Source organism: Rhincodon typus, chromosome 2 (genome assembly GCF_021869965.1).
Source record: "Rhincodon typus isolate 14 chromosome 2, sRhiTyp1.1, whole genome shotgun sequence".
In the NCBI taxonomy this organism is placed as follows: domain Eukaryota; kingdom Metazoa; phylum Chordata; class Chondrichthyes; order Orectolobiformes; family Rhincodontidae; genus Rhincodon; species Rhincodon typus.
In genome coordinates, this window is record NC_063333.1 from 135,068,737 (window position 1) to 135,094,478 (window position 25,742).

The 25,742-nt window shown below is 38.1% G+C and overlaps 1 protein-coding gene across 1 annotated transcript in view; it reads right to left on the bottom strand.

Annotated features, from left to right (window-relative positions):
• exoc2 (exocyst complex component 2) overlaps nucleotides 1-25,742 on the bottom strand; it is a 279,000-nt gene that overhangs the window by 39,179 nt on the left and 214,079 nt on the right. Inside the window, exon 20 of the mRNA XM_048609069.1 lies at nucleotides 11,857-11,998. Coding sequence (XP_048465026.1) covers nucleotides 11,857-11,998 — 142 coding nt within the window. The remainder of the gene's footprint in view (nucleotides 1-11,856; nucleotides 11,999-25,742) is intronic.

The window sequence follows — 25,742 nt, forward strand, 5'->3', positions numbered from 1 at the left end:
GGCTCACGAGCGAAGGAGGAGGTAGAGAAGTATTTGCTCTTTGCTATACTTTTCCACAGCAATCTCTCCTAATAATGGTAACAAATCTAATTTCTGACACCATGCACTGCAGTCCAACTTAATGGCAGAAATATTTCTGGGAGTAGCAATCACAGTAAGATTTTTTACAGCAGTAGATGCCATATTCTGTGATTTAAATGCCCAACAGTACAGCCAGCCACTTCGACAGCTCCTTTGAAAGGGTGCATATGCAGCTAAGTGTGGGGTTAGGGTAGCAGTTGGTTAAGAGGGTTGGGTGTGTTGTGTGCCAGGTAAGTGATGGAGTGCTTAAGGTGGGTTGGGTTGGTGGGTTGTTACATCTGGCAGAATGGCAGATGAGGGAATTAGAAGGGATTTCAGGCCTGGTTTTGCAGGGGGAGCTGTCATATTGTGCATTGGGGAAGGAGGATGACGTCAGGTCCCAGTGGGGAAAGGAGGAGAGATGCTGTGCTGGCATAGTGCAGAGGCTGGGTGGGTAGAGGGGTGTCAAGTCCAAAAACAGGTGAGTGTGCATGTGTGTGGCATTGTGTTGGGGCAAGGAAGGGGGATTTGGGAGTTGGCTGGGCAGAAAGTGGTGGTGTGTCTCTATTTGGGGTTATGTAAGATGTTGGGAGAGATGTACTTGAGGGTTATAGTGAGTGGCGAGTTGTGTAGGGGAGGGAAATCAGTTTAATTGTTACTTAAGAGGCGAACAAGATTTTCTATTCCTTTAACTTTTCCTGGGTAATTATTAATTTAATTGAATCCTCCAAATTCTGACTTTAATGGATTCTTTCCAAGTCATCAAGATTCAGTTAACTGCCAGTCAGAATCTTTTCCAGGCAATTTACATAAAGTCTGCTGCATCCACGATTCTGCACAGTTCTGATGCATAATTTCCATCTGTGCTGCCCCAGCGACTATGTGATCATTGAAATGTCTAGGACAATGCACCACAGACCCTTGGTGGGAAAGACACTTTGCTTAAGCACTGAAGATGTTGCAAATAGTGCCGCTGAATTGAACTAAACAATCTGGAGCATCACCTAGTTGAAATTAATGAATGCCTTTTGGTCATACAAATCAAAGTTTAATGCTTCCAAAATTCAACTAAAATTAACCCAGCATAATTTCTTCACCCTCATACCCATCCCCCCAACCCTTATTTAGCATCTTGTAGAAAGGTTTGGAAGACATTTCCACTAAACCCTAGAATAATCAAGTATTCTGAATATCTAGCCATCTCTGAAGAAGAGTCACACTGGATTTGAAATGTTAACTCTGTTTCTATCTCCACAGATGCTGTCAAACCTGCTGAGCTTCTTCAGCATTTTCTGTTTTTATATTATATAGGCCTGTCAAGTTCCTTTCCATTTCCTGATGTCAGAAGCATATAAATCAGTGCAATGAGTATTTGAGACCTCTGCACAGAGTTCTTCCTCTCCATTTAAATACATCCAATTATTTTTTGAAGGAATTAACTCACACATTATTAACTGTTAATGCTGAAAATCTGCTTCAGTCAGCACAATGAAAGAGAATTTTCTAAACATGTTGTCTGGATTTGCACCAGGGTGTAAAATACGGCAGATTTAATCAACATTCAAACATCTTCTGAGCACTTAAAAAGATTGCGTATAATCTTGAAGGTGACTTCTTAGAATCTTGCCTCATTATTTAAAAAGGATCATAATCCTTATGTAGAATTCAGCAGAACTGAAATCTTATCAATAGCACTTAGAAAAATGGAAAATTCCTTCTCTTGCGAATTGAGGGGGATAAGAAACTAGTCTTTGGCAAATTCAGGGTGGTTACTTCCAGACCTCCCTGGTGTTTATAATGTACCGAGAAAGGTGCTAGAGCTGAAATTGGAAATCAAGAATTTCCCATGCAGTATCCAGTAACTTGAGTTTAGTTGATGCCTAACTCTGGACTTGAACTTACTCACACAAAAGACAAAGTTCAACAGCAGAGGTAATGTGCAAAATATCTGTGGATATTTCACACAAATCTTTTGGATTAAGAAAAAAAAAGTCACATAATGGGACAGTAACAGAGGTTTTACCATTAGCACAAAGATGGAAATCTGATTTGATGACTACCAATTAGTCCATTACAGGATTAATCTGGGAGAAGACAGCTAGCCAAACTCAGAGGCCATGCTTTGTCGAAGCACGCTGCCTGTTCTCATCTCATTGCATTGGTATTGCTGGCTTTATGCTGTAAGGAATCCAGAAGCAAATGGTTCCTCTCAATAGACTCTCACTCTAATTGCAGCTGGACAGGGAGGGGTGGCAATATCGCAGTCAAATTTCCTCAGTTTGACTTATTGAACAGACCTTCATAACCTAGAAAATACCACACTAATTTTGCCAATTATCATTTTTCAAATGGAATGAGAATGTCATATTTATATAACATATTTTGTATCCTAAAGATGCTCAAATGAAATAGAATTTAAATGCAGTCATTGGCAATACATAGATAAATAAGGCAGTCAATTTGCACACAACAATGTCCCGTAGATACTAGATTCAATGACTCAGCGGTTAATCTTTTGTTAGAGGTATAAAAGGAACTATAGCAGTTAAGGTACCAGCAGAATTCTTCCTTTCGTTGAATGGTATCTTAGGATCTTCCGAATAGGCAATAGGGGCCTCAGTTTGATGGCACTTCTGATAATGCACTGCTCTCTTATGACCACACAAATGTACTTTGTCAAAATTGTGTGAAATCTGCAAGGGGCGGAGGGAATCTTGAACTGATTATGACCTTACAGAGAAACAAGAATGTTGACTACTGAGTAATCATTCTTTAGAGGGCACTGAAAACAGAATAAAACTATCACTTATCAATGATCTAGTAGATGTCATGATGCGGATGAAGTACAGAACACGGGGAAACACATGATTTGGATAAATCTCTTCACAGCAGTTGTAATGATAAATTCCTCTTCAACACTATTGTTGGCACTTTTGGGACGATAGCTAATTCAACAGGTAACAAATAGGCTGGTATATTAATTAAATGCCCCAAGTGTGTAGGACTTATGCTAAACATGGAATGCGTTCGTTAAACATGGAATGCGCTCTGGAATAAAATATCAAAAGTCTTACAACATGCAGCTGTATATTTAAGGCAATTGTCAATCGAATTACAGTTTTTAGTGATTGTGGGCTGTTGCCATTTCACAGGTTATTACGATGACAAACAGTGTAGAATAAATGCTCATGTTCACCAATACACACAACATAAAAGCACCATACTATTTGGCAAAAGAGCTTGTAAACAAACAACTTTGAGAAGAGGGCCATCTAAAGCACACAGGACCTATTGTAACATTTAAAAGTCTTACAGAACCTAAGTGTCTTCGTTCCTCAAAATCCAGTTCATTTGCTTAATTCAGCAGTGATACAAAAATGATAGCAAGAACTGCAGCACACAGGAAAAGATAACCAGAAATATGCAGTGCTCATTCTTATGCAATACAATTTAATTGTAACCCTTAAATCTTTATAAAAGACATTTAATATTCTAATTAGGGAGATACCCTCTAGAAATCCTTAAAATATTACTTCTGATCTAATTTTGCCAACACTGGACTGATAGATCGGAAAAGAAACAATTGTTAAGAAAATATACACATTTGCAACATTCAGAGATAGCAAGAACTGCAGATGCTGCAGTTAGAGACAACAGTGTGGAGCTGGAGGAACACTGCAGGCCAGGCAGCATCAGACCCTTCTTCAGAAAATTTGCAATACTATTTTCTTTGCAGCAAGAAAATACAAAAATCAATGGATGATTTTTAAATGTTTTACCACTTGCTTTCATATCAAGATTATTAGTTTGTTTAGCTTCAATACAAACTGCATCTCTTGGCTCACAAAAAAACAATTTTGTTTACAAGCTGTCCTGCTCAGCATCATCTTGTTCAGGATCCAGACTGCTGAAAAGTTATCCCGGTTAAGAAGACATCAGCACTCGCGCTCTCAGAACTTTCACTCAAATTGGGAGATCTTGTCCTGATGTCAGCATGGCAGATGGGCTAAAGTTCTATGCTACCAAATTGTGAACTGTTTGTGGATTCCCAACTGGTACTGGTAGTGCTCATGTTAAGCATGGTATCATGTCTCATTGTCTTAACAGTACTAGTTCTGGGCCTGCAAACAGGCAAAGACAAACTCATACGGCATGCCGTTCATATGTGAATTTCCAATATTTCAGGGTTCTTACGATCTTTTCATTGTCATAAAGTTATAGATTCATACAGCATAGAAACAGGCCCTTTGCCACCGTTTTTACGCTCTTCAACAGACACCAAACTACATTAATCTCATTTACCTGCGCTTGGTCCATAAGATACCATCTATGCCCTGGCATTTTAAGTACATTTCTAGATGCTTCTTAAATGCTGAGAGAATACTTGCCTTCTCTACCTTGTCTGCCAGCACGTTTCCTAGTTCTTCCACCTCTGGGTGAAGGAAGTTTTCCTCAAATCTCCTTTAAACCACTTACACTCCTCACCTTAAACTTGTGCCCTCTGGTTTTTGTCACATTTGCATGGGGAAAAGATTCTCACAATCTATTCTGATTACGCTTCTCATAATTTTGTATACCTCAATCAGATTACGGTCATCCTCCTCTGGCCCAAAGAAAACAAACCAGCCAATCCAGTCTCTTCTGGAAAATAAGACTTTTCATCCCAGGTAACATCCTCTGCATCTTCTCCAGTGCAATTATATCCTTCCAATAGTGTGACAACCAGAACTGTAGCCTAAGCAATGTTTTATAATATTATATATTTTTGAATTTCTGTTATTAAAACAAAAACACTTAAGCAAATGAGGCTAAACCTTCTGGTATGGGGGAACCTGTGGTGGGGAATCTCCATTTAAATCAATGATTACTCATCCCTTTAGAGAAAGTTTTAAATGACAATATACCACCACCCAATTTTCCCAACAGCTAGGGAATTTTCAGGAGAACATATCATGTTGTATCAATATGGTTATCAGCCACAAAAGGGCCACAAGACTGCAACTAGGTGGTAAAATTGATCATATTGTTAAGGAAGATTCATACAAGAATGACGCTTTTCAGGATCCTAACCACTTGTATTGTGTAAAACGAAATTGAGCAAATTACCACAGAATCATGCAGGCAAGCAGATTATAAATAAATTTCCTCATGGGTTTTCCATCTAGCTGCATTTAATTGTGAAACTCCATGAAGTATTACACATATATGGTGGAAATCATCAAATTGCTAAAGGTTATTTTGGACTAATGAAATCAGCACACTTCCTCTTAGACAAATATTCTTCTATTAAAGTCTTGATTTAAAAGGGATATGAAGTAGACGGAAAATATGCAGCTTGACTATAACAATCAACAGTGCAAACAGATATGGTAAGTACATTTTGTCTGCAGCTGTGTCATTATTACGCACTATTTGAGAATTAAACTTTTCCTTTCAAAATGTGAGTAAAGTGTGAAAAACAATAGATTGAAATTATTATTAAGCACTTTGCTAACTTCGTTTTTTTTTTAACCAACCTGCTAAGGTTACATAATGTGCTTTCCTTCGGCAGTCATTTACTGATGAGAACCAGTAATGTTATGTACAGAATTGTGACATGAGAAAGAGTCATGTGTAGTAAACCTCATACGATACTACAATGACAATGTATGAACAGCAACTATTCAGAACCATGGCAGAAAATATAGATAACTTGCAGATTGTAGGATGGGTGTTCCAGCACTTGAAATTATTGCAATCTTTTCACGAAAGATTGCTCTGTTTAAAAAAAAATCAGTCTGCTTCTTTCTTTACAAGTGCTCTAATTATTGCTTTCACAACACACAAAAATGTATTACAGGCTTCTTTCGTGCCACATTAGACAGAAGAACTTGCCTTTGTAAGCTGGAGGCAATGGATTCAAAGTTTAGCAGTGAGTGCCTCAGAAACAGGCCAGGGATTTTGTTTTGTGGAATGGACTCTTCAAGGCAGCAGTTAGTATAGAAATATTTACGGGAGAATTGGTTGATCTTTGAGGAAGTGGGCTATGCAGAGGTATTGGTGATTCGCTAAATACTTTCCACGCCTGTACTTTTCCTATTCATCTATGCAGACTAAACACATCTTATTCTAAATGTGAAAAATATTCTTGTAATCCTCTTCTTGAATTATAATCTTTCTGATGCGTTCTTCATTATGATATTGACTTCGTGTAACAACAGAAGAAAAAGTCAAATGAAATAAAACTTACAACCTAAAGATCAGTTTGGTAAAATTCAATGAATTCAACTATGTCGCATTAAAGTTAATGTTGTATTGTATATTGTATGTTTCCTTCAATTAACCCAATAGTGGTGTTCATGCACTAAATAATTGGTAAATAACAAAAGCTTCTTGGTTTCTTCACCCCAGGTATAAATTATTGTGTGCATAAGCAGTGAAATTCACACTTTGATTGAAATCATGAGAATATTTGATTTCACTAACCTACTTTTTAAAGCTGTGTTCCCCTATTTTGTAAGTCTGAACTGTAGAAAAGAACGATTTCAAATTCATGCTTATTGATAAGTTAAGCATTTCAGTAAAAGATTCTAAAGGTCTCAATACTCAAAGTCTCAAGATGATTATGGAAATTGATGTTTTTCGTAAAAATGCAAATACAAAAATCTAATTTCATCAAGTTTAGGAGCCAAGATCCGAAGCTGGTTTTATTCTGCAGTAATTGTTTTTTCAAAAACATCTAGTTAGCAATTATATTTGACAGCAGATATTTAGCTATTAAGCAGAGCATGACAAAGATTTAATAAAATCTATTTAAAACAAAATGCTCATTAATCATGACTAATGATGGGAACACATTTAATATAAATCTGACACATTTTTACATACTTGAGATAATGGTTAGAGATGCATCTAATAAGAACTTAAAGGGAATTTCATTTTAAAATTACACATCTGATATTTACGTAAATTAGCACCTAAAGGTTTTCAATTTTTGATTTGCTTTCTGTAAATCGTTATTATATTCACAGAAAACGAATCATTTGCAATCAATGAGCTAAAGCACAGCTTTGAGCCTGGAAATTTACTGTTACCTGATAGAAAACTGTAAAGGCATTTGAAAGTTAAATAAGCAACAACCAACCACTCCATAGTGTAATGGGTCATTTTCTGGGTATCTAAGTTTCAGCATCATGTCAGGACCATAAATTACATCATTAATAGTGTTCTCTAAAGCAAAATTGTTATGAAATGGCTTGGAAAGTAAGTTTAAATATTATGATGTATCTACCAGTTTCACAATGGGGATCCTCATGGTGAGAAAGGGCCATTACTTTGAATTGGCAATGCCAAATGTATTGATGCCAATTTATGAAGCAATTTGCAAAGGAATTGAAACTTGTGGCACATTTATTTTACTGCAGAAAATGATCTTCTGTTTCACAAATATGAGGGGCAAGGGCTGTAATGCACATTTCCCAGCAATTTCTACCTACCAATCATGCATACTTTGTTTTATATGGCAAATAGTAAGATATATTTGTTGACTACATTGCTCAATTAAAGGGAGAAAATTGAGACAGTGGGGGCTGGGGATATGAAAACTTTGGATACCATTTGAAATGTGTAACTTTTCAGCACAACAGAACTCAGTAAGCCAGATATATTTTCACAGCAAGTGGTAAATGGTAAATATCTGTACTTTGAACATGTACAAAATAAAAGACTGTAGAACATCTTCAGCAATAATTAAGAAATTGTACGATTTTTAAACCTTGTTCTCTGGACATGGAGTCAGTCAAGTAAAGGCAGCAGACTAAAACCAAGAATGGGGGAAGTTTAGTTATGTGAGGGATTGAGGACAGTTATTGGTGAGCAAACATCTGAAAAAAAAAGAAAAATTCTTAGGGCAATGCAAATCATCAGTCAGAAAGACATTGTTGAATTAAAGGCAGTCAGAATGGATAATTTTACAGGAAGGTCATGCCTGATTAACTTTATTGAATTTTTTGAGAAGGTAACCAGGAGGGTCAATGAGGATATCACATCTGACATAATCCACATGGAGTTAGTAAGGCTTTTCACAAGGTCCAACATGGCAGGCTGGTCAGAAAAGGAATAGTTCCTGGCATGCAAGGGAAATTGTTATTCCAAATTAGGCCGAGTGGCGGGAAGCAAAGCATAATTATTGACAGGTATTTTAATGACTCAAAGACTGCTGACAATGGGCTGGGCCTCCAAAGGGTTCTGCGCCAGGTCTGTCACCTTTCATGAGCTATATCAATTATTTAAATTTAAATGTAAAAGGAATGATCAAGAAATTTGAAGATTATGCAAAAAAATAATTGTAGTAGTTGTCAGTTGGGAATATAGTAGGCTGCAGGGAATAGAAATGGACTGGTTAAGAGGACTGGAAACTGGTAACTGGAATTCAATCTGAAGAAGTGTGAGGTAACGCACTGGTAGGATACTGAGAAATGCAAAGAACCAGAAGTAGATATTTCCTGGGCAACCTACTCAGAGATGTTATTACAACCTCTACAGCAGGGGTTTGAGAACCAGAGGTACAGGAGTGTTTATTCACAAATCCTTAAAGATAAGAGAAGTTTTTGAGAAAATTTAATAGAACATAGAATTAAAAGGCCTAGACAAAGTGAATACAAGAAGCCTATTTCTCTAACAGACAAATTACAGGCAAAGGGGTACAGATCCAAAGAGATTGCCAGCAAAATTCGAGGGAAGTGCAATTTTTTTCCCCATCCAGAGAGTTGTAAAGCTGCAGTGCTATCAGCTCAAATGAATGGTAAATCAAGAAATCCTCATTGCATTTCAAACCTGTATTTAAACATGTATGTGAAGTATTGTAACTGGGCTAGGAACCACGAGCTGGAAAGTGGGTTTAGACAAGATATTTCTCTCAGCTGGCAATACAATGGGCTGTATGACGTCCTCAGTACCATACATTTTCTATGTTTTTATGAAAGGACATTGCTCTAGTGCAATATCTGACACACAGAAGAATATTTCCATTAGTCAGGTACTTACCCTTTAATCAGGGGATCTATGAAGTTTATACAAGAACATAAGGAAAGATATTCATTGCCTGAAGCCCTATAAGACTGAACAGCATGTTAAATAAACATAATATTTTTAAGGAATCTCATTAACCTAACATACAAAACTGTGGAAACGACAGGAAAAAAAAAATCACAAACTGAAAATCACTACAAACAGCAAGATGTTATGAATTTCCCCACGTTATTATTCAACCATGGTCCTGCAGAATTGTAAATGTCAGACAGCTTCATTTACTGAAAATGTGTTTTCACTTACTGCCACTAGAGGACACTTAAAAACCAGTATGGGCACAAGTATCTGTTTATAACTGGTTATGGTCACCATATTACTGTAAATAGACTCCCACACATTGCTAATTGATTCACCATTCCAGTAATTTCCTCTTTCAGAATAGACGTACCTAAGTTATGTGGAATCCTATTCATAGAAACATTTGAAACAGTGATAGCGTTGAAAAAAAAATACCATCACCAAACAGAAATGAAATGCACGAGTTCTAGGAAGCAAAGGTTCATTTAACAAAAGATTCGTTTAATATATCTGATAAGGCAGCATGTCACATTCATTTTACTTGCTAACAAAATAACTGAAATTGATACCAATCATTTAACATACACTACACTGTAAATATCTTTGATTTAAACGTCCCCCCCTTCTCAACAATTGAGATGGGGTGAATATTCAGTTTACGTATAGATTTAAAAAAAACTTTGGTTTTAGTTTCTCCTCTTACACAATTTTGATTAATTAAATCTGTGCAGTTTTTAAAGGCTTAAAAGAAAAAGAATTTTTGACAAAGGGTTTCCTAAACTACAATGAGAGATGACTTCAGAAGAAAATCACCATATTGAATCCAGTCAACTGTAGCGAAACTTTCAGAAAACTGAAAGGTGCCTTTTCAAACTCACAATCATGGGACATACTTCAGGAATTTGAGTATTGCTGTCGACTGACATGACCGTTTGGAAAATCATGGAGCACATTGAAAAATTCTCAATATGCTTTTCGTGTACAAAACTACATGCCAAGAGCAGGTGCAAATTCATCAAATTCCCTATTTTTTAATGTCCATTTTCCTGTTAGACTAGTCACACCTTCACAAAATAGACAGTGTCACAGAGACAGTGAATAGGAGGAAAAACAAACTTGCATTTATATAACACCATTCATAAACACAATGTCTCAAAGTTCTTTACAGCCAGCAAAGTACTTCTGATTGCAGTCCCTGTTGCAACCCAGGAAATGTGCAGCAAGCTCCCACAGATAGCAATGACCAACAATCAGATAACCTTTTTCCTGATGTTGAGTGAAGAATGGATATCGGGTGGAACTCCAAGGACAACTCCCCTGTTCTTCTCTAAAGCAGTGCCATGGGATTCTCTGCGCAGCTTAATAAATGGAGCCTCAGTTTAACATCTCATCTGATTGACTGAATATCCAGCAATGAAGTGCTAATTTCTAGAGTGTGACTTGAACCTGGAATCTTTCGACTTAAAGGGAGTGCTATCAATAGGGCCACAAAACTAACACTAGAAAGATTTAACTGAAACCGAAGGCCAGAAAAATCCCTCTGACAAAATGCTCTGTGACATCCTTTGACAGTTAAGAGATCCTTGAAGAGAGATTTGGTAATAATTCTGTGTTTTTCCACATGCCTAAACCAGAACAGGCCAAAATAGAATTGACTTCCACAGTTTGGTACATAGAATTTATTCATATATTTAATCAACCAGTTTGGACACATTATAATACACTCCCTGAACAGGTGGGCCTTGAAGCTGGATCTTGTGGCCCTACTACTGCACCACAAGAGTTGTTGGTAGAATTTATATTAAAATTCAAAGTATTAGGCAATAAATTTATCTGGTGATATTCTGTGGGCTGGTGCTTGGACTCTCTAATCACTCAACTGCATGTTTTGTACACAACAGTTCTTGGGGTCATTTCTTAATTGATGCAAGAGTTGCAATCTTGAATTAGGTTTTCCATGAAGTGTTTGCAAAAGAGAGGGACCTATCTCATAGCTATAACTCTGAAAAATAAATTGTGCGATCAGCATTTTTTTCATTGCTTGTTCAAAGGCTGCCTAAAGTAAGATGCTGACAAGAGGAAATGAAGATTCAGGAAATGGAATTTGTGGGCAAGAAATGGGAACAATTTTATCATTTAAACCCTTTGACTGTGAAGTGGAGATACTTCATGTGCTGTTGTGGAGCCTGCCCTGCGTGGTTAATCCTAAAAAACAGGTCAATGTCAACTGGAAGAACCAAATTGCTATGTTTGCCCTCGGTAATGTTTATTTACGAGGTGCATCTTAAATTAGATTTCACAAAAGTAATCATAACGTGTGAAATGAACTTACAACCTGGAGAATACTGCTGCAGTTATTAGTAAATGAATACTTGACAGATTTTTATATTTATCAGTTCACCATTCTTAAAGAGATATCTAGTTTAAATTGAGATGACGTCTGTAATGATGAACCAGGACATTTTACATAAACCATTAAATGCTTATCTGGTGATATGATCTATGCTGTCATAACTTTAAGGCTAAATTCCTTAGTGGGTATCATTAAAAGCACAGAAATCACGGGAAAGTGTAACATGTTTTTAAATAATATGTTGTGCAGCATTTTTTCAGCACTACTTTATTAACAGGCAGTAAAATGTTAACATTTTACGAAATATCAAATATGTCAGTTTTACAGTGGCAGTATCAAAGAAGAATACAACATACCTGTTGGTGCAAGACAATCCTTCCAATCAAAATATCCAGCATAAATCCCAGGTTCTAGAGAGCCCACAATTGGATCTGCTTTTAGTTCAATATATGTTTCAAATAGATGCTGGTCCAAGTTCTTTACTGCATCAATGCTAACCTGCAAACATGATATTGCATGACTTCAGAAGGGCTTCCAATGGATAGCTTGGAAAATTAGAAATAAACTCAAACTTATTTTTTTCTGGCAAATAATTGGAAAATAACATACATCAGCAGTACGGCCATGTCTGTGGCCTGTACAGGCAGGTGATGATTTGAATGCATTCCCAGTTTCAAAGTTCAAAAGAATGAAGGGCAAGCATATTAATACAACATAGGGCAAGGAAGATTTGTTTTTTTTAAAATCTGTAGTCAGTCCTCCCCCACTTCCTCAGATTGTACGAATATGCCTAAAGTAACACAAAGAATTATGTATCTTAAAATCTGAAATCAAAATGGAAATTACTGCAGAAACTCAGCAGTTCTGGCAGCATCTGTGGAGAGATCTCCAGTATTTTGTCTTTATAAGAATAGGGAGGCCTTCCTAAAACTATACAAGATACTAGTCACACCTCACTTGGAATACTGTGAAGAATTTTTGCCCTTTTATCCAAGGAAAGACAGACTGGCATTAGAGGCAGCCCAAAGAAACTAGGTTCATTCTCGTAATGGAAGGACTGTCTTACGAGAACCTTTTGAATAGGCTCGACGTGTATTCAATGGAATTTAGAAGAATCAGAGGAGATTTTATTGAAACATAAGATTCTTAGGAGACTTGACAGGGTAGATATAAGGAGGTTGTTTCTCACTGTGGAAAAGTCTAACATCAGAGGGCATAATCTCAGAGCAAGGTGTCAGTGAAGAGGTGGAACTCTTTTCAGTCAAAAGGTAGTCAACTAGTGGAATTCTCGACTGCAGAGGGCTGTCAATATTGGGTCATTCAGTATATTCAAGGCTGAGACAGGCAGATTTTTAATCAGTAAGGGAACCAAAGGTTTATAGGGATAAGACAGGAGAGTGGAATTGAGAATAATCATATCAGTCATTACACATTCAAAAAATGGAATTTCAAAGAGGCATTTTCATTTTCCTATCATAATTTTCTCATCATTATACTTATTTATCTTACACAGATTTAATTTTAACAGCAACAGCATTCACATTAAATACTCAAGGACTTTCGACAAAAAACACTTTCTGCATAACTCTGCTTTAATCACATTTGTTTTCTTTCATATTTGCTCTTCATAAAGCACCTGTCATAATATTTTCCTGTGATGTAAATTGTTTTTAAATTGAATTGTTGCAGCATTAAACTCTGATGAAACAGCCCCAAGTTCTTGTGAAGAATTCTTCCAGAAGAGAGATGATTATGATCTGTATGAACAGGGTTACTAGATATAAAGACTTCAAAATGTTGTAAAGCTAATATTAAGTTCAAAGTCTTATTTACCAATTGAATATTTCTGTTGGCATGTATTATTTTGTGAGAAAAATAAGTGACTAGCCATTCAATTCCTATCTTCTCCGCCTGTAATGAGAGTGCACTAATATTGAATATAAACAGCCAGTTTCAACAGCTTTACCCAATTTGGTGCTGCTGAAAGCAGTGTGGTAGTAAGTACAGCTTTCAAGGCACTGAGACATTCTTGAGTTCATTCAATTTCTTTGCTTTTCTTTAATAAACCTGACAACGGAATCACTACAGTGCTGACTTTTAGAAAACACTTCCAATTCACTCAAAGATAAATGAGAACATTTCTTGTTTCTGTTACAGGCATGGGGAAATCAAAGGTAGTCCTTACATTAGCTTCTCTAGGTGCTACTTGGCTTTGTCCCAGTAAGACCCAAATAAGTGATTTTGCATCAGAAAATTCAATTAACCAAGATTATCATCAAAATGGCTCTTTGTAATCATCCAAATAATTAATTCAAAAGTTGTAACTGTTCCTTCAAGAAACAAAACAGAAATTGCTGGAAAAGCTCTGCAGGTCTGGCAGCATCAGTGAAGGAAAAAACAGAGTTAACATTTCGGGTCCGGTGACCCTTCCTCAGGTTTGGATGAACTCAACCAGGTAATCAATGTATACAACACAGCTGCTTAATCCTTCAATAACCTTGCTGGTTAATTGTTGAAATGTTGCTGGTGCATTTTTCATTCCAAACAGCAAGACTTTACATTGATAAACTTTATCTGATGTTATAAAAGTCAAAATTTCCTTGGCTGTATTAAATCAAAGGAACCTGTGTTCCCCGCGCCCCCCCCACCCCGGCTTTCAACAAGCTAATTTTTGGGAATGAACAGTATTTGTTCAATCTGATCTTGGAACTGAATGTGAAGCCGCCCTTGTTGCCATGTTAATTCTGTGAAAATACACAATCTTAATGATCCATCTGGTTTCAGTACCATCACAAAATATAAGCACCAGCTTCTAAGACTTGGTTCAACAACACTGATATCCATCATGAACTTGACTGCTTCCTTCACTTGCATTAGGCTCTCTTGGTGAGAATGAGTGTATGGTGTTTTATGGGTAATACATCCCCTACATTAACATCACGTGGAACCAAAAACATTTTCCCTGGCCTATTTACACAAACCAATTTGAATTTGTAATAGCTTTTAGAAGTCACTTTGATAGTTTTGTGGGAAATAGCACCCTGTTCCATTTAACTTTCCAAGTACCTCTGTACTATGCAATTTGAATACTGATGGGTCAACATCTAAACTTTTGATTTTTGATTCTTTTTCAAATCATTCTGATATTTTTACTTCACTCACTATTTCTTCCAACACTGTAAACACTGTAAACTTCTCTCCTGACTATCCTTCTGGTCACAGTATCGCTTTACCGTAAAAACCCGATACACTTTCTGATGCTCACTCCTGGTTTTAGTAGAGATTCTGCACAATCTATTAAGACCCTTCGAAACGGTTCTTCTAAGGCTGGTATCAGAATTAAAGACAGATTTAACTGATGGTTGAAGTTTTCCCTCTACCGGCCATGTATTTATGGTAAAATTTCACCAAATCTTTACATAATCTTGGCTAATATGAATGTTTTATTATTTTATCCTGTGTTTTCCTAACACATCAGCATTGGAACTTTGAGTCCTTCATAACATGTTGCGATGATACTCAAATGGGACTACCACCTTGATTGACTATTGCCAATTTTTCATCAGCTGCTGTTTGAGGTAGTCTCCATTTCCTCATTAACTCTGTGCTTTTAAAAATATAACTCTGAATTTTAAGAATTACCAATTTCTGAGTAGGCTGCTTGATACAGCTCTCACAAATCAAAATTCATCTATTACATTTTGATTAAAGAAGACAGATTAAACACGATGGGCTCATTCTTTTTTTCCTTCAACCTTCTTCACAGAATACCATAACTGGTATAGTCAGAAAGAGGCCATTCGGCCTACTGTGTCTGCCCAAGGTTGAGTGGGTCTCTGGTCTTCTCGCTGTAAAGTACTTTTGAATGATGCAACTGAAGCTGCCTCCACCATGTTTCTCAGCAGTGTTTTCCAGACACTAACTACTTGCTGTGAGATTCTTTTTTCTCATCATTTCAGATTTGTTTATTCTACAAAACATTTTAAAAACATGCCCTCCAGTTCTTGGTCCAGTTAGGAGTGGGAACAATTTGTTCCCTATTGTCAAGCCTCACTGTGGTAGTGTACTGGAAATCAAGCTCAGCTATTCTTGAAGTTGTCACAAAAATTAGGCTTTTTAATCAAAGTTTACAAAGTTCTCTATTTTATCTGACCTTTTGATCTAGGTTGACTGAAATCAAGGACCAGAATTCGGTACCTAACAAAAATACTATATATTACAACAGTTTTCAGCTATATTTAAACAATTTTGAAGTGTTGACGTATACCTCTAGCACTTAAAACTCTATCCCTTTTAAAATTCTCCCTGTCCACACACAATTAGCCACAAACAGACGTCATTGATGTTACGGGTACAGGAAACACCGTGAAGGCAGTTCAATGGTCCCTGTCCACAGGATTTGCTAAGCTGATACATTTGCTTGTCAGGGCTTACTGATCGTCAATTTCTCTCTGTGTCTCCTGTCTCTAGCCATTTTCCACTTCCTTACAGGAGACACACAGTGACTGGTTCATGAAATCTAAAGTCTCTCACTTATTGGTTAAAAATACATCTAACAGCAAACAGTAGGCGAAAATATATGGACTTTCTTCGAGGTTCAGATATTTTCTACTTCATAGAGGAAGACAGCACCTCATTTTCTGGAGGTCAAATGCTTCCAACACTATCATTTACATCCACAAACTGTTCAGCTATCTGGAAGTTACTCGCAGGGTTAATGGCAGGTAGAGGACTTTGACATCAACAACTGATCACCACTCCACAGATCAATCAGCTACTTATTGCTAGTGGAATCTCCCTTTACAGACACACAGCGACTCTAGTTCATCTGCAGTAAGCACTGCCGAATATACTTGAACAAACAGCACTTATGATGAGTGCTGCTAACCTGCTTTTAAAAAGTACAGTAATCCCTCTCATAATTCTTTGTTTTTAAAATAGCCATTTTCCCATTTCAGTCCACAATCAAAGATACACAAAAATTGTCTTTACACTACCCAGTCTGTCCAGACCCTTCATGATTTTGAAAACTTCTATCAGCTCTGCTTTTAGCCATCTCCTCCCCTAAGGAAAACAGTCCCACTTCTACAATCTATTGCCCTTACTGAAGTTCCTCATCCCTGGAATCATTCTCATAAATATATTCTGCACTTTCTTCGGTGCACTCACATCCTTCCTAAAATATGCCACCCACAATTGTGCACCATACTCCATCTGCAGTCTAACTAGTGTCCATACCATTTCATCTTCATCTCCCTATTCTTTTATCCTGTGCCTCTGCTAATGAAGCCTATAATACTATAGGCTTTATTAACTGCTCTCTGCAGCTGTCCTTTGATGAATTACACACATACACACCCAGATGTCTCTGCTCCTGTATACCTTTTAGATTGTACTCTTTATATTATGCTGTCTCTCCAAGTTCTTTGCACCAAAATACATCACCTCATACTTCTCTGCAGTGAACTTCTTCTGACAAAATGGAGTGGCAGACAACGTACTTTTGAAATTCTATTCTGTTTTCCTTATAATGCATCCAAGTTTTGTATCACTCTGAAATTGTCCCTACACACCAAGATCAAGATCATTTACATATATATCAAAAAAATGTGAGGGTCCCAATAAAGACCCTTGGGGAACTCCGTTGCAAACTTTGCTCCAGCCTGAAAACTATTCATGAACCATTACTCTGTTTTCTATCCTTCAACCAATTTTGTTACTATCCCTTTTATTTTAAGAGTTATAACTTCTCTCACGTCTGTTATGTAGCACAGTGTTGAACAGCCTTTGGAGGTCATGTATACCAACAGGACAGCCTACACTAATCCTTTCTATTAATCTTCAAAGAAACTCCAGCAAATTAGGCACAAATATCCCTTAATAAATCAAAGGTTGCTCTTCTGAACTAATGCATATTTTTCCATGCAACTATTAATCCTATCCTGAATACGCGTTTCTAGAGGTTCCCCACCACCAAAATGAAACCGTCTCATTTGTAACTGCTAGGTTTTTCCTTCGGACAATTTTTTTTTTGAAAAAAGGGAATGATGTTTGCCATTCTCCAGACTTCTGGCACTTCTCCCGAGTCAAAGGAAGACTGAAAGATTACAGCTCCTACAATTTCCACTCTCATTTCCTTTCATGTTCTTGGTTTAGTTTCATTCAGTTCTTGTGCCTTATCAACTTTAAGCACCAACAATCTCCTCAGCACTTTTAATCAATTTTGAACTCTTCTACTGACAGAGCTTTCCCCTCTGCCACCATGGCCTGGGTATATCTGCCTCCTTCATAGGATGTAAAGTATTCATTTAATATTTCAGTTATGCCCCTTTACTGTAAGGTGCAAGTTCCATTTTTGGTCCTCCTTTTCCCACCTTTTACTATCGATGTGCTTATAAAAATCTTTGGGGTTTCCTGTTAGCTGATGACTTTTTTTATATAATTTCTTTTTGCTGGTCTTAATCACTTTTAAACCTCCCTTCTGCACTCAACTGGGTGTAATCAGAGATCATAACTTTTGCGATCCTTTTGTTAACTTGCTACCTAGCTCTCCAAATTTTGATTGGAGCAACAAATTTGCTCTCCTATGTTGTTCGTTCCAACATGAACAATGACCTTTGGTTGTTCACACTTCCCAACAAGAATATCTCCCACAACAAAAATAGAAATCGCTGGAAAAGCCCAGCAGGTCTGGCAGCATCTGTGGAGAGAAATCAGACTTAATATTTTGGGTCTAGTGACCCTAACAGTTCTGAGGAAGGATCACTTGACCCAAAACGTTAACTCTGATTTCTCTCCACAGATGCTGCCAGACCTGATGAGCTTTTCCTGCAATTTCTGTTTTTGTGTCTGATTTAAAGCATCTACAGTTCTTTCCGTTTTTATTAAAAACATCTTCCAGCTGTTCTGTGACATCCATAATCAATTCCTTATCACTGCTGCAATCCCATGTATCCTTCCGTCCTGTGCAGCCTCATCTCGGTCACGTGAAGTGTTCACAACTCCCCACATGCCACCGGCTGCACATTTCGCCTGGCCAAGCCTCCCTGTCTTACTTTAAACTTCACTTACTTTTGTATCATTTACCATGAACTAGAAGTTAGTATAAGAAGGAATTACTCAAATTGACCACAAATCAGCTCCCTCTCCTGTGCTGACAAATTATTTAGATTCCCAGTGCTAATGTTTTTCAAAATTACTGGAGTTGAATTATTGTCCCTTATAGCAGTCACTCACTAAACAATTAATTCACGCTGATGTTTCTGCACAGCTATGAAAGGAGAAGAATGGTCAAATATGCACAGATCATTGAAGGTGGCAGAACAAGGTAGAGACAGAAGTCAATAAAGTATACAGTGTTCTTGGCTTTTTTAATGGGGCACAGAATTCAAAAACAAGGTGATGTTGAACTTGCACAAGATACTTGTTGGACGACAGCTGGACTATGGTGTACAGTGTGGGTGTTACATTATAGGAAAGATGCAAATGCATTGGAGAGATGGCAGAAGTGATTTACAAGGTTCCAGGAATCACAAATTTTTGTTGTGAGGATAGATCCTTGGAAAGGAGAAGGCCGAGAGGAGATTTGATAATGGCTTTCAAGATCATAAGTGAGCTGGATACAAAGTAGATAGGGAGAAGCTGTATCCGGTCACAGAAGACAAAAAGAACAAGAGGGCTCAGATATTTAAAGTAAGTGCAAATGAAGCAAAGGTGATGTGAGGGAAAAAAACTTTTACACACAGCAAGTAGTTAGGGTATAGAATACACTGACTGGAAATGTAGTGGAGGCAGTTTCAATTGACACAATTAAGATGGCGTTGGATGATTATTTGGATAGAAATGGTGTGCAGGGATATGGGGGGAGAAAAAAAGCAGGTGCTGGGCACTAGGTAATAGAATCAGTGCAGGCATGATGGGCTGAATGGCTTCATTCTGCACTGTAACAATCTTGTGATTCTGTACTTAAGATGTAGCATTAGGATAGCAATAGTCTCCACGTCCAAAAGCTATTTCTTTCTCAATAAATCCTAGCTTAAAAGCTATTTATCTGATCTGAAAGCACGGATTTTATTTGAATGTCACAGCACTCAGTAAGTGATCTGTTTTTCAGCAAAATTTGTTTTTAAGATAGTCGTATTGTAATATAAAAGTCTCAGTTTCAGATTGCTTGTCATAATCATGTTTGTAATTCAGAATACTATCAGTTTGCATCTCACCCCTATGTGAAAACACATTATCTGAATTAACACTTCATGGCAACATTAGGAAGTGCTGCATTCTCAGAGGTGCCATACCTCTCAAAAACTATACATTAAAACTCAACATTCTACAGCATTGGTTGCAAAGGACTGGAAATATCCACATCTGACTTTCAAGTCTTTTCCTTTATTGCTTTTTTTTTTTTTTTTTTTTTAAAAAAGTTCTTTGCCCAGAAATCAAATTGTGACTGTACTTAATAAGTAAGTTGTGTGAAGCACTTGGAGAACTCAGAACTGTCATGAGGCATAACATAAACGCATACATTTTTTAAAAAAACTCCCACAGAGATGTTACAGATGTGGGTTGGAACATTTCCTCATTGGTTAATCTAGAGGTCTTTTTAATGTGAAGTCTGGCAGTCAAGCACTTCAGCTTGTAGGAGGCCGACGATGATAAGCTTCAGGAGTTTTCACACTGTTACCACAAAACAGGAAATCTGGAACAGCCTTTTTCTTATTAGGTGATTAAGATAAACGGATATCCACAAGAACGTAAAGTTAGTGAAGAATAGAAAGTTTTATTACGGACAGAAACAACCTACTCAATTGCAGAAGGGCAAGCCTTTACTGGGTAACTGATGAAATGTTGGCTTTATCAGTCCTAATTTATTGGTCAGCTCTACAGCCAGAAAAACAAGTCTCTGAAGATTCATTCTGTAGTTATTTCTACAGATTTTATTAGGAACAATACATCTGTATTTATTGCATATCTACAAGCTTCACTTCTAGTTGCCAAACATAGAAAACAGGAACAGGAGGCGGCCATTCAGCCCGCTCCAGCCAATCATCTAATTCTTTACCCTTTCCCGCTTTCTCTACATATCCTTTGATTACTTTCACCCTAAAAATATATCAATCTCCTTCTTGAAACAGTTAATGTCTTGGCCTCAACCGCTTTCTGTGACAGAGAATCCACAGGGTCACCTCTCTTTGGTTAAAGAAACTCCTCCTCACCTCTGTCCTAAAATGCCTACCCTTATCCTTCGAGTGGGACCCTAGTTTCTGGACTCCCTGATCATTGAGAAATCCTTCCTGTATCTACCTTGTCTCGTCCTGTTGGAATTTTATAAGTTTCTATGAGGTTCCCCTCATTCTTCTAAACTCCAGTGAATACAGTCCTAACTCATCCACTCTCTTCCTGTATGTCAATCTTGTTATCCCAGAAATCAGTCTGTAAACCTTCTTTGCATTCCCTCAATAGCCAGAACATCCTTCCTTGGATAAGGAGAACAAAATTGCACACAATACTTCAGATGTAGTCTTACCAAAGCCCTGCACAGTTGCAGCACAACATCCCTCTTCCGGTACGTGAATCATCTTGCTATGAAGGCCAATTTGGCTCCTTCACCACCTGCATTTCAGTGACAGGTTACAAGACATCCAGGTCTCATTGCACCTCTCCCTCTCCGAATCTATCACAGTGCAGATAATAATTCAGCCTGCCTGTTCTTGCATCCAAAATGTACAAACTTACATTTATCCAAATCATACTGCATGTGCCACTTACATATCTTGCCCAAATCATACTGAAGCTTCTTTGTAACCTCCTCACAGCATACTTTCCCACTCAACTTTGTCTCATCTGCAAATGTGGAGATATGACACATAGTTTCTTCTAAATCAGATACTGTGAATAGATGGGTCCATGCACTGATCCTTGCATTACCCCACTATTCACTGCCTGCCATTGTTCAGATCAGTTCTACTCTTTGTTTCCTATCTGGCAAACAGTTCTCTATCCATTTCAGGACACAACCTCCAGTCCCATGCACTTTAATTTTGCATACTAACCTTTTACATGGGACCTTATCGAAAGCCTTCTGAAAGTACAAGTAAACAACATTTACTCTACTAGTCACATCCTCAAAGAATTCCAGCAGATTTCTTGAGCACAACTTCCCCTTTGTAAACCTATTCTAATGCTGGGCTACCTTGTCACTATCTTCGAAGTGTTCTGCTATTACGCATTTTATAATGGACTCTAGCATTTTTTTCCCCCACTACTAATGTCAAGCTAACTGATTTATAATTCACTGTTCTCTCTTTGCATCCCTTCTTAAATAGTGGAGTTACATTAGTTACCCTTCAATCTATTGGAACTAATCCAGAATCTACAGAATTTGAGGATTATCAGGCTGCGAGGATTTATCTGCCTTTAATCCCATTAGTTTCCTCAACACCATTTCCCTACTAAATTTATTTCAATTCCTCCTTCCCGTTAGACCCTGTACATCCCCATATTTTTGGGATGTTATTTATGTTTTCCTTCATGAAGGCAGAACTAAAGTGTGTGTGTAATTGGTCTGCCATCTATTTGTTTCCCCATTATAAATTCTCCTGTTTCTGATTGTCGGGGACCTATAATTGTTTTTACTAATCATTTTCTCTTCACACACCAAAGAAGTTTTTGCTATCGGTTTGTATGTTCCCTGCAGCCTCTATTTACCCCATTTTAAATCAGTCCCTTTGTCTCCCTTTGCTGGAATCCAAACTGTTCCCGATCCTCAGCTTTTTTTTTTTAAAAAAAGCTTAATTTGTATGCACCTTCCTTAGATTTACTACTACTCCTAATTTCCCTTGTCAGCAATTTCTAGTTATACTTTGACCTTTTTTTTCATTACAAAGCCCTTTGTTGGCATCATTTGTTGTAAGCTGCAGCATCAGAAGTAACATACAGGTACAGCAGCAACTGGGCAGACAAGTTACGCATTAGCCTTTGTTGCAATAGGAGAGCATGTAAGTTCCAGTGAAATATGCCTTTATCAAAGAACAAGAAGTATCCACATCAAAATATAGAAAATTCTTTGTGCGTATCCTGGGGCGCACTAAGGGAAGAGCCAGACATTTTACTCCAACTGGCATTATCAGACTGAATTTTGTCGCCTCTAAAATCTTGCTGCTATTGGATCAAAAAGTAGGTCTGGACTTCAATATTCTGACTGCAAAAACGTCAGTTGAATATACAGTGCTGCAATATTATGGGAGGTGGCCATTTGGGAGGCCACATCTGCTTATCATCCAATTAAGACTGATAGGTGGGTTCGCAAGGCGGAATGTCTGAACTGGGGCCAAAACTGTGGATGGACAACAGTCCCAGTAGAAGAGGTGGGTGCCACTGATGCCCGTAGGAGTCAGTGGGGCTGCCGCAAGATGAAGGTACTCTTCTTACAAAACTTGTAGCTGTTTTCACAGAGTCACAATAAATCTCAGGTCATCGTTGTGAAGGGAGAAGGAACATGTTCATGCGTGTGCAGTTGTGGCCACTTATCACTTGGATTAAGAACAAGTTGCGAGGGACCACAGACAATAGTGTGGAGCTGGAGGAACATAGCAGGTCTGCAGCATTAGAGAAATAGGAAAGTCAACGTTTCAGGTCGGGACCATTCTTCAGACCCAAAACATCGACTTTCCTGCTCCTCTGATGCGGCCTGACCTGCTGTGTTCCACCAGCTCCACACTGTGTTTTCTCCGACTCCAGCATCTGCACTTCTTGCTATCTCTTATCTGTGAGGGGCCACATTTTTATTTTTGGACTATAAACTGGAATAAAAATCAGACACTGCTATAAAGCTTAAAAAAGCAGGACATTTCAAATGGGATTGTGTGGTACATTTTTAACTCTACAAAAATACCTTACTTTTGGAGCAGTGAAATTGTTAAATTAATGAAATGGAGTGACACCAGAAGTTTCACAGTTAAGAAAGACTGCCTGATGTCAGCCTTCAAATTAGTTGAACCACAGCTTGCTACAGACCTGCGAGAGCAGTGAAGCCAGAAACATCCAGAGATGGCAAACAAATAACATCTCTCTCCTCCTTTTCTCTGTGAGAGTGGGAAGACAAATCTCTCAGACTTAACAGAATGAATTTAGTACAAAAAAAACCTCAGTTGAGTTTATAAACTACCAAATTGAAGAACAACTATAACCTGGTAGACAATAAACATTTCATCATTGCAAAATGAAGAGAACTGAACGAATTAGCTCTCCACACCGTGGATTGGCCTTTTGATCTTCAGAAACTCATTTTCCCTGTGAATGAGTGTGTGTATTTGGGGTCTTAAAGGGATATAGTTTAAGTTGCACAGTAGTACTGCAGTAATCTTTCCTTTACTGTTATTTTTTAAAGAATGAGTGTTGTCAGTAAATGAGTTGTCATCAACTGGAAAGTCAAAACCTGGTGTGAATTGCTTTTGTTGTGAATATCAGTCAATCAGGAAAATTGATCATTTTTGTGCTTTAAATCAGGTATTTACAGATTTGTGACAGCACATGTAATAGTAGGGCTTGATTATCAGCGCACTCCTTCTAATTAGGTTATAACGAAGTGTCAGTAACTCCCCCTGGGTTGCCATCACTTGCCGAGACTTTTGGCCTCAGGAGAGGACCTGCCTAATGGCAAGAAGATCTCGATGGCAGTAATATTTCACACCCAATTAGCACGGATGATGGGGTAATTAGTTCACCGCCCACGCTGACCAGGCAGTCATAGAGTCATACAGCATGGAAACAGCACCTTTGGTCCAACTCATTCACGCTGACCAGACATCCCAATCTGACTTAGTCCCATTTGTCAGCAGTTGGCCCACATCCCACCAAATCCTTCCTATTCATATACCCATCCAGATGCTTTTTAAATGTTGTAATTGTACCTACCTCCACCACTTCCTGTGGCAGCACATTCCATACATGCACTAACCTCTGCATGAAAACGTTCCCCCTCTCACCTTAAACCTATGTCCTCTAGTTTTAGACTCCTCCACCCTAGGAAAAAGACCTTGCCTATTCACCCTATTCAAGCCTCTCATGATTTTATAAACCTTCACAATGTCACCCCTCAGCCTCCGATGCTCCAGGGAAAAATGCCCTAGCTTATTCAGCCTCTCCCTATAACTCAAAACTTCCACTCCTGGCAATATCTTGTAAATCTTTTCTGTATCCTCTCAAGTTTAACAATATCTTTCCTATAGAAGGGTGTCCAGAATTGTACGCACACCAATGTCCCGCATAGCTGCAACATGATATCCCAATTCCTATACTCAGTGCTCTGACCAATGAAGGCAAGTGTGCCAAATGCCTTCATCAACCGGTCTATCTGCGACTACACTTTCAAGGAACTATGCACCTTCACCCCTAGAGCTCTTCTTTTGGCAACACTGACCAGGACCTTACCATTAACTGTGTAAGTCATGCCTCAGTTTGCCTTTTCCAAATGCAATATTTCACATTTATCTAACTTAAAACGCCATCCGCCATTCCTTGGCCTATTGGCCGATCTGATCAAAGTCCCGTTGTAGGCTGAGATAACCTTCTTCATTGTCCACTACACCACCTATTTTGGTGTCATCTGCAAACTTACTAACCATACATCCTGTTTTCAAATCCAAATCAGTTATATAAATGACGAAAAGCAGTGGTCACAGCACACCGCTAGTCACAGGCCTCCAGTCTGAAAAACAACCCTTTCTCACCACCCTCTGTATCCTACCTTCAAGTCAATTTTGTATCAAATTGGCTAGCTCCTGGATCCCATGCAGTCTAACCTTACTAACCAGTCTACCATACGGAGTCTTGTCGAATGCCTTACTAATGTCCACAAAGGCAACGTCTACCACTCTGCCTTCAATCCTCAAAAAACTCAATCAAGTTAATGAGACACTATTTCCTACAGACAAAGCCATGTTGACTATCCCTAATTGGTCCTTGCCTTTCCAAATGCGTGTAAATCCTGTCTCTCAGAACCCCTCCAACAACTTACCCTTCACTGATGTAGGCTCACCAGTCTCTAGTTCCCTGTCTTTTTCTTACAACCTTTCTTAAATAACAGCACCACATTGGCCAACCTCCTGTCTTCTGGCACCTGACCCATGGCTGTCGATGATGCAAATGTCTCAGAAAGGGACCCAGCAATCTCTTCCCTAGCTTCCCACAAAGTTCTTGGAAACACCTGATTTGATCCAAGGGATTTATCCATCTTCATGTG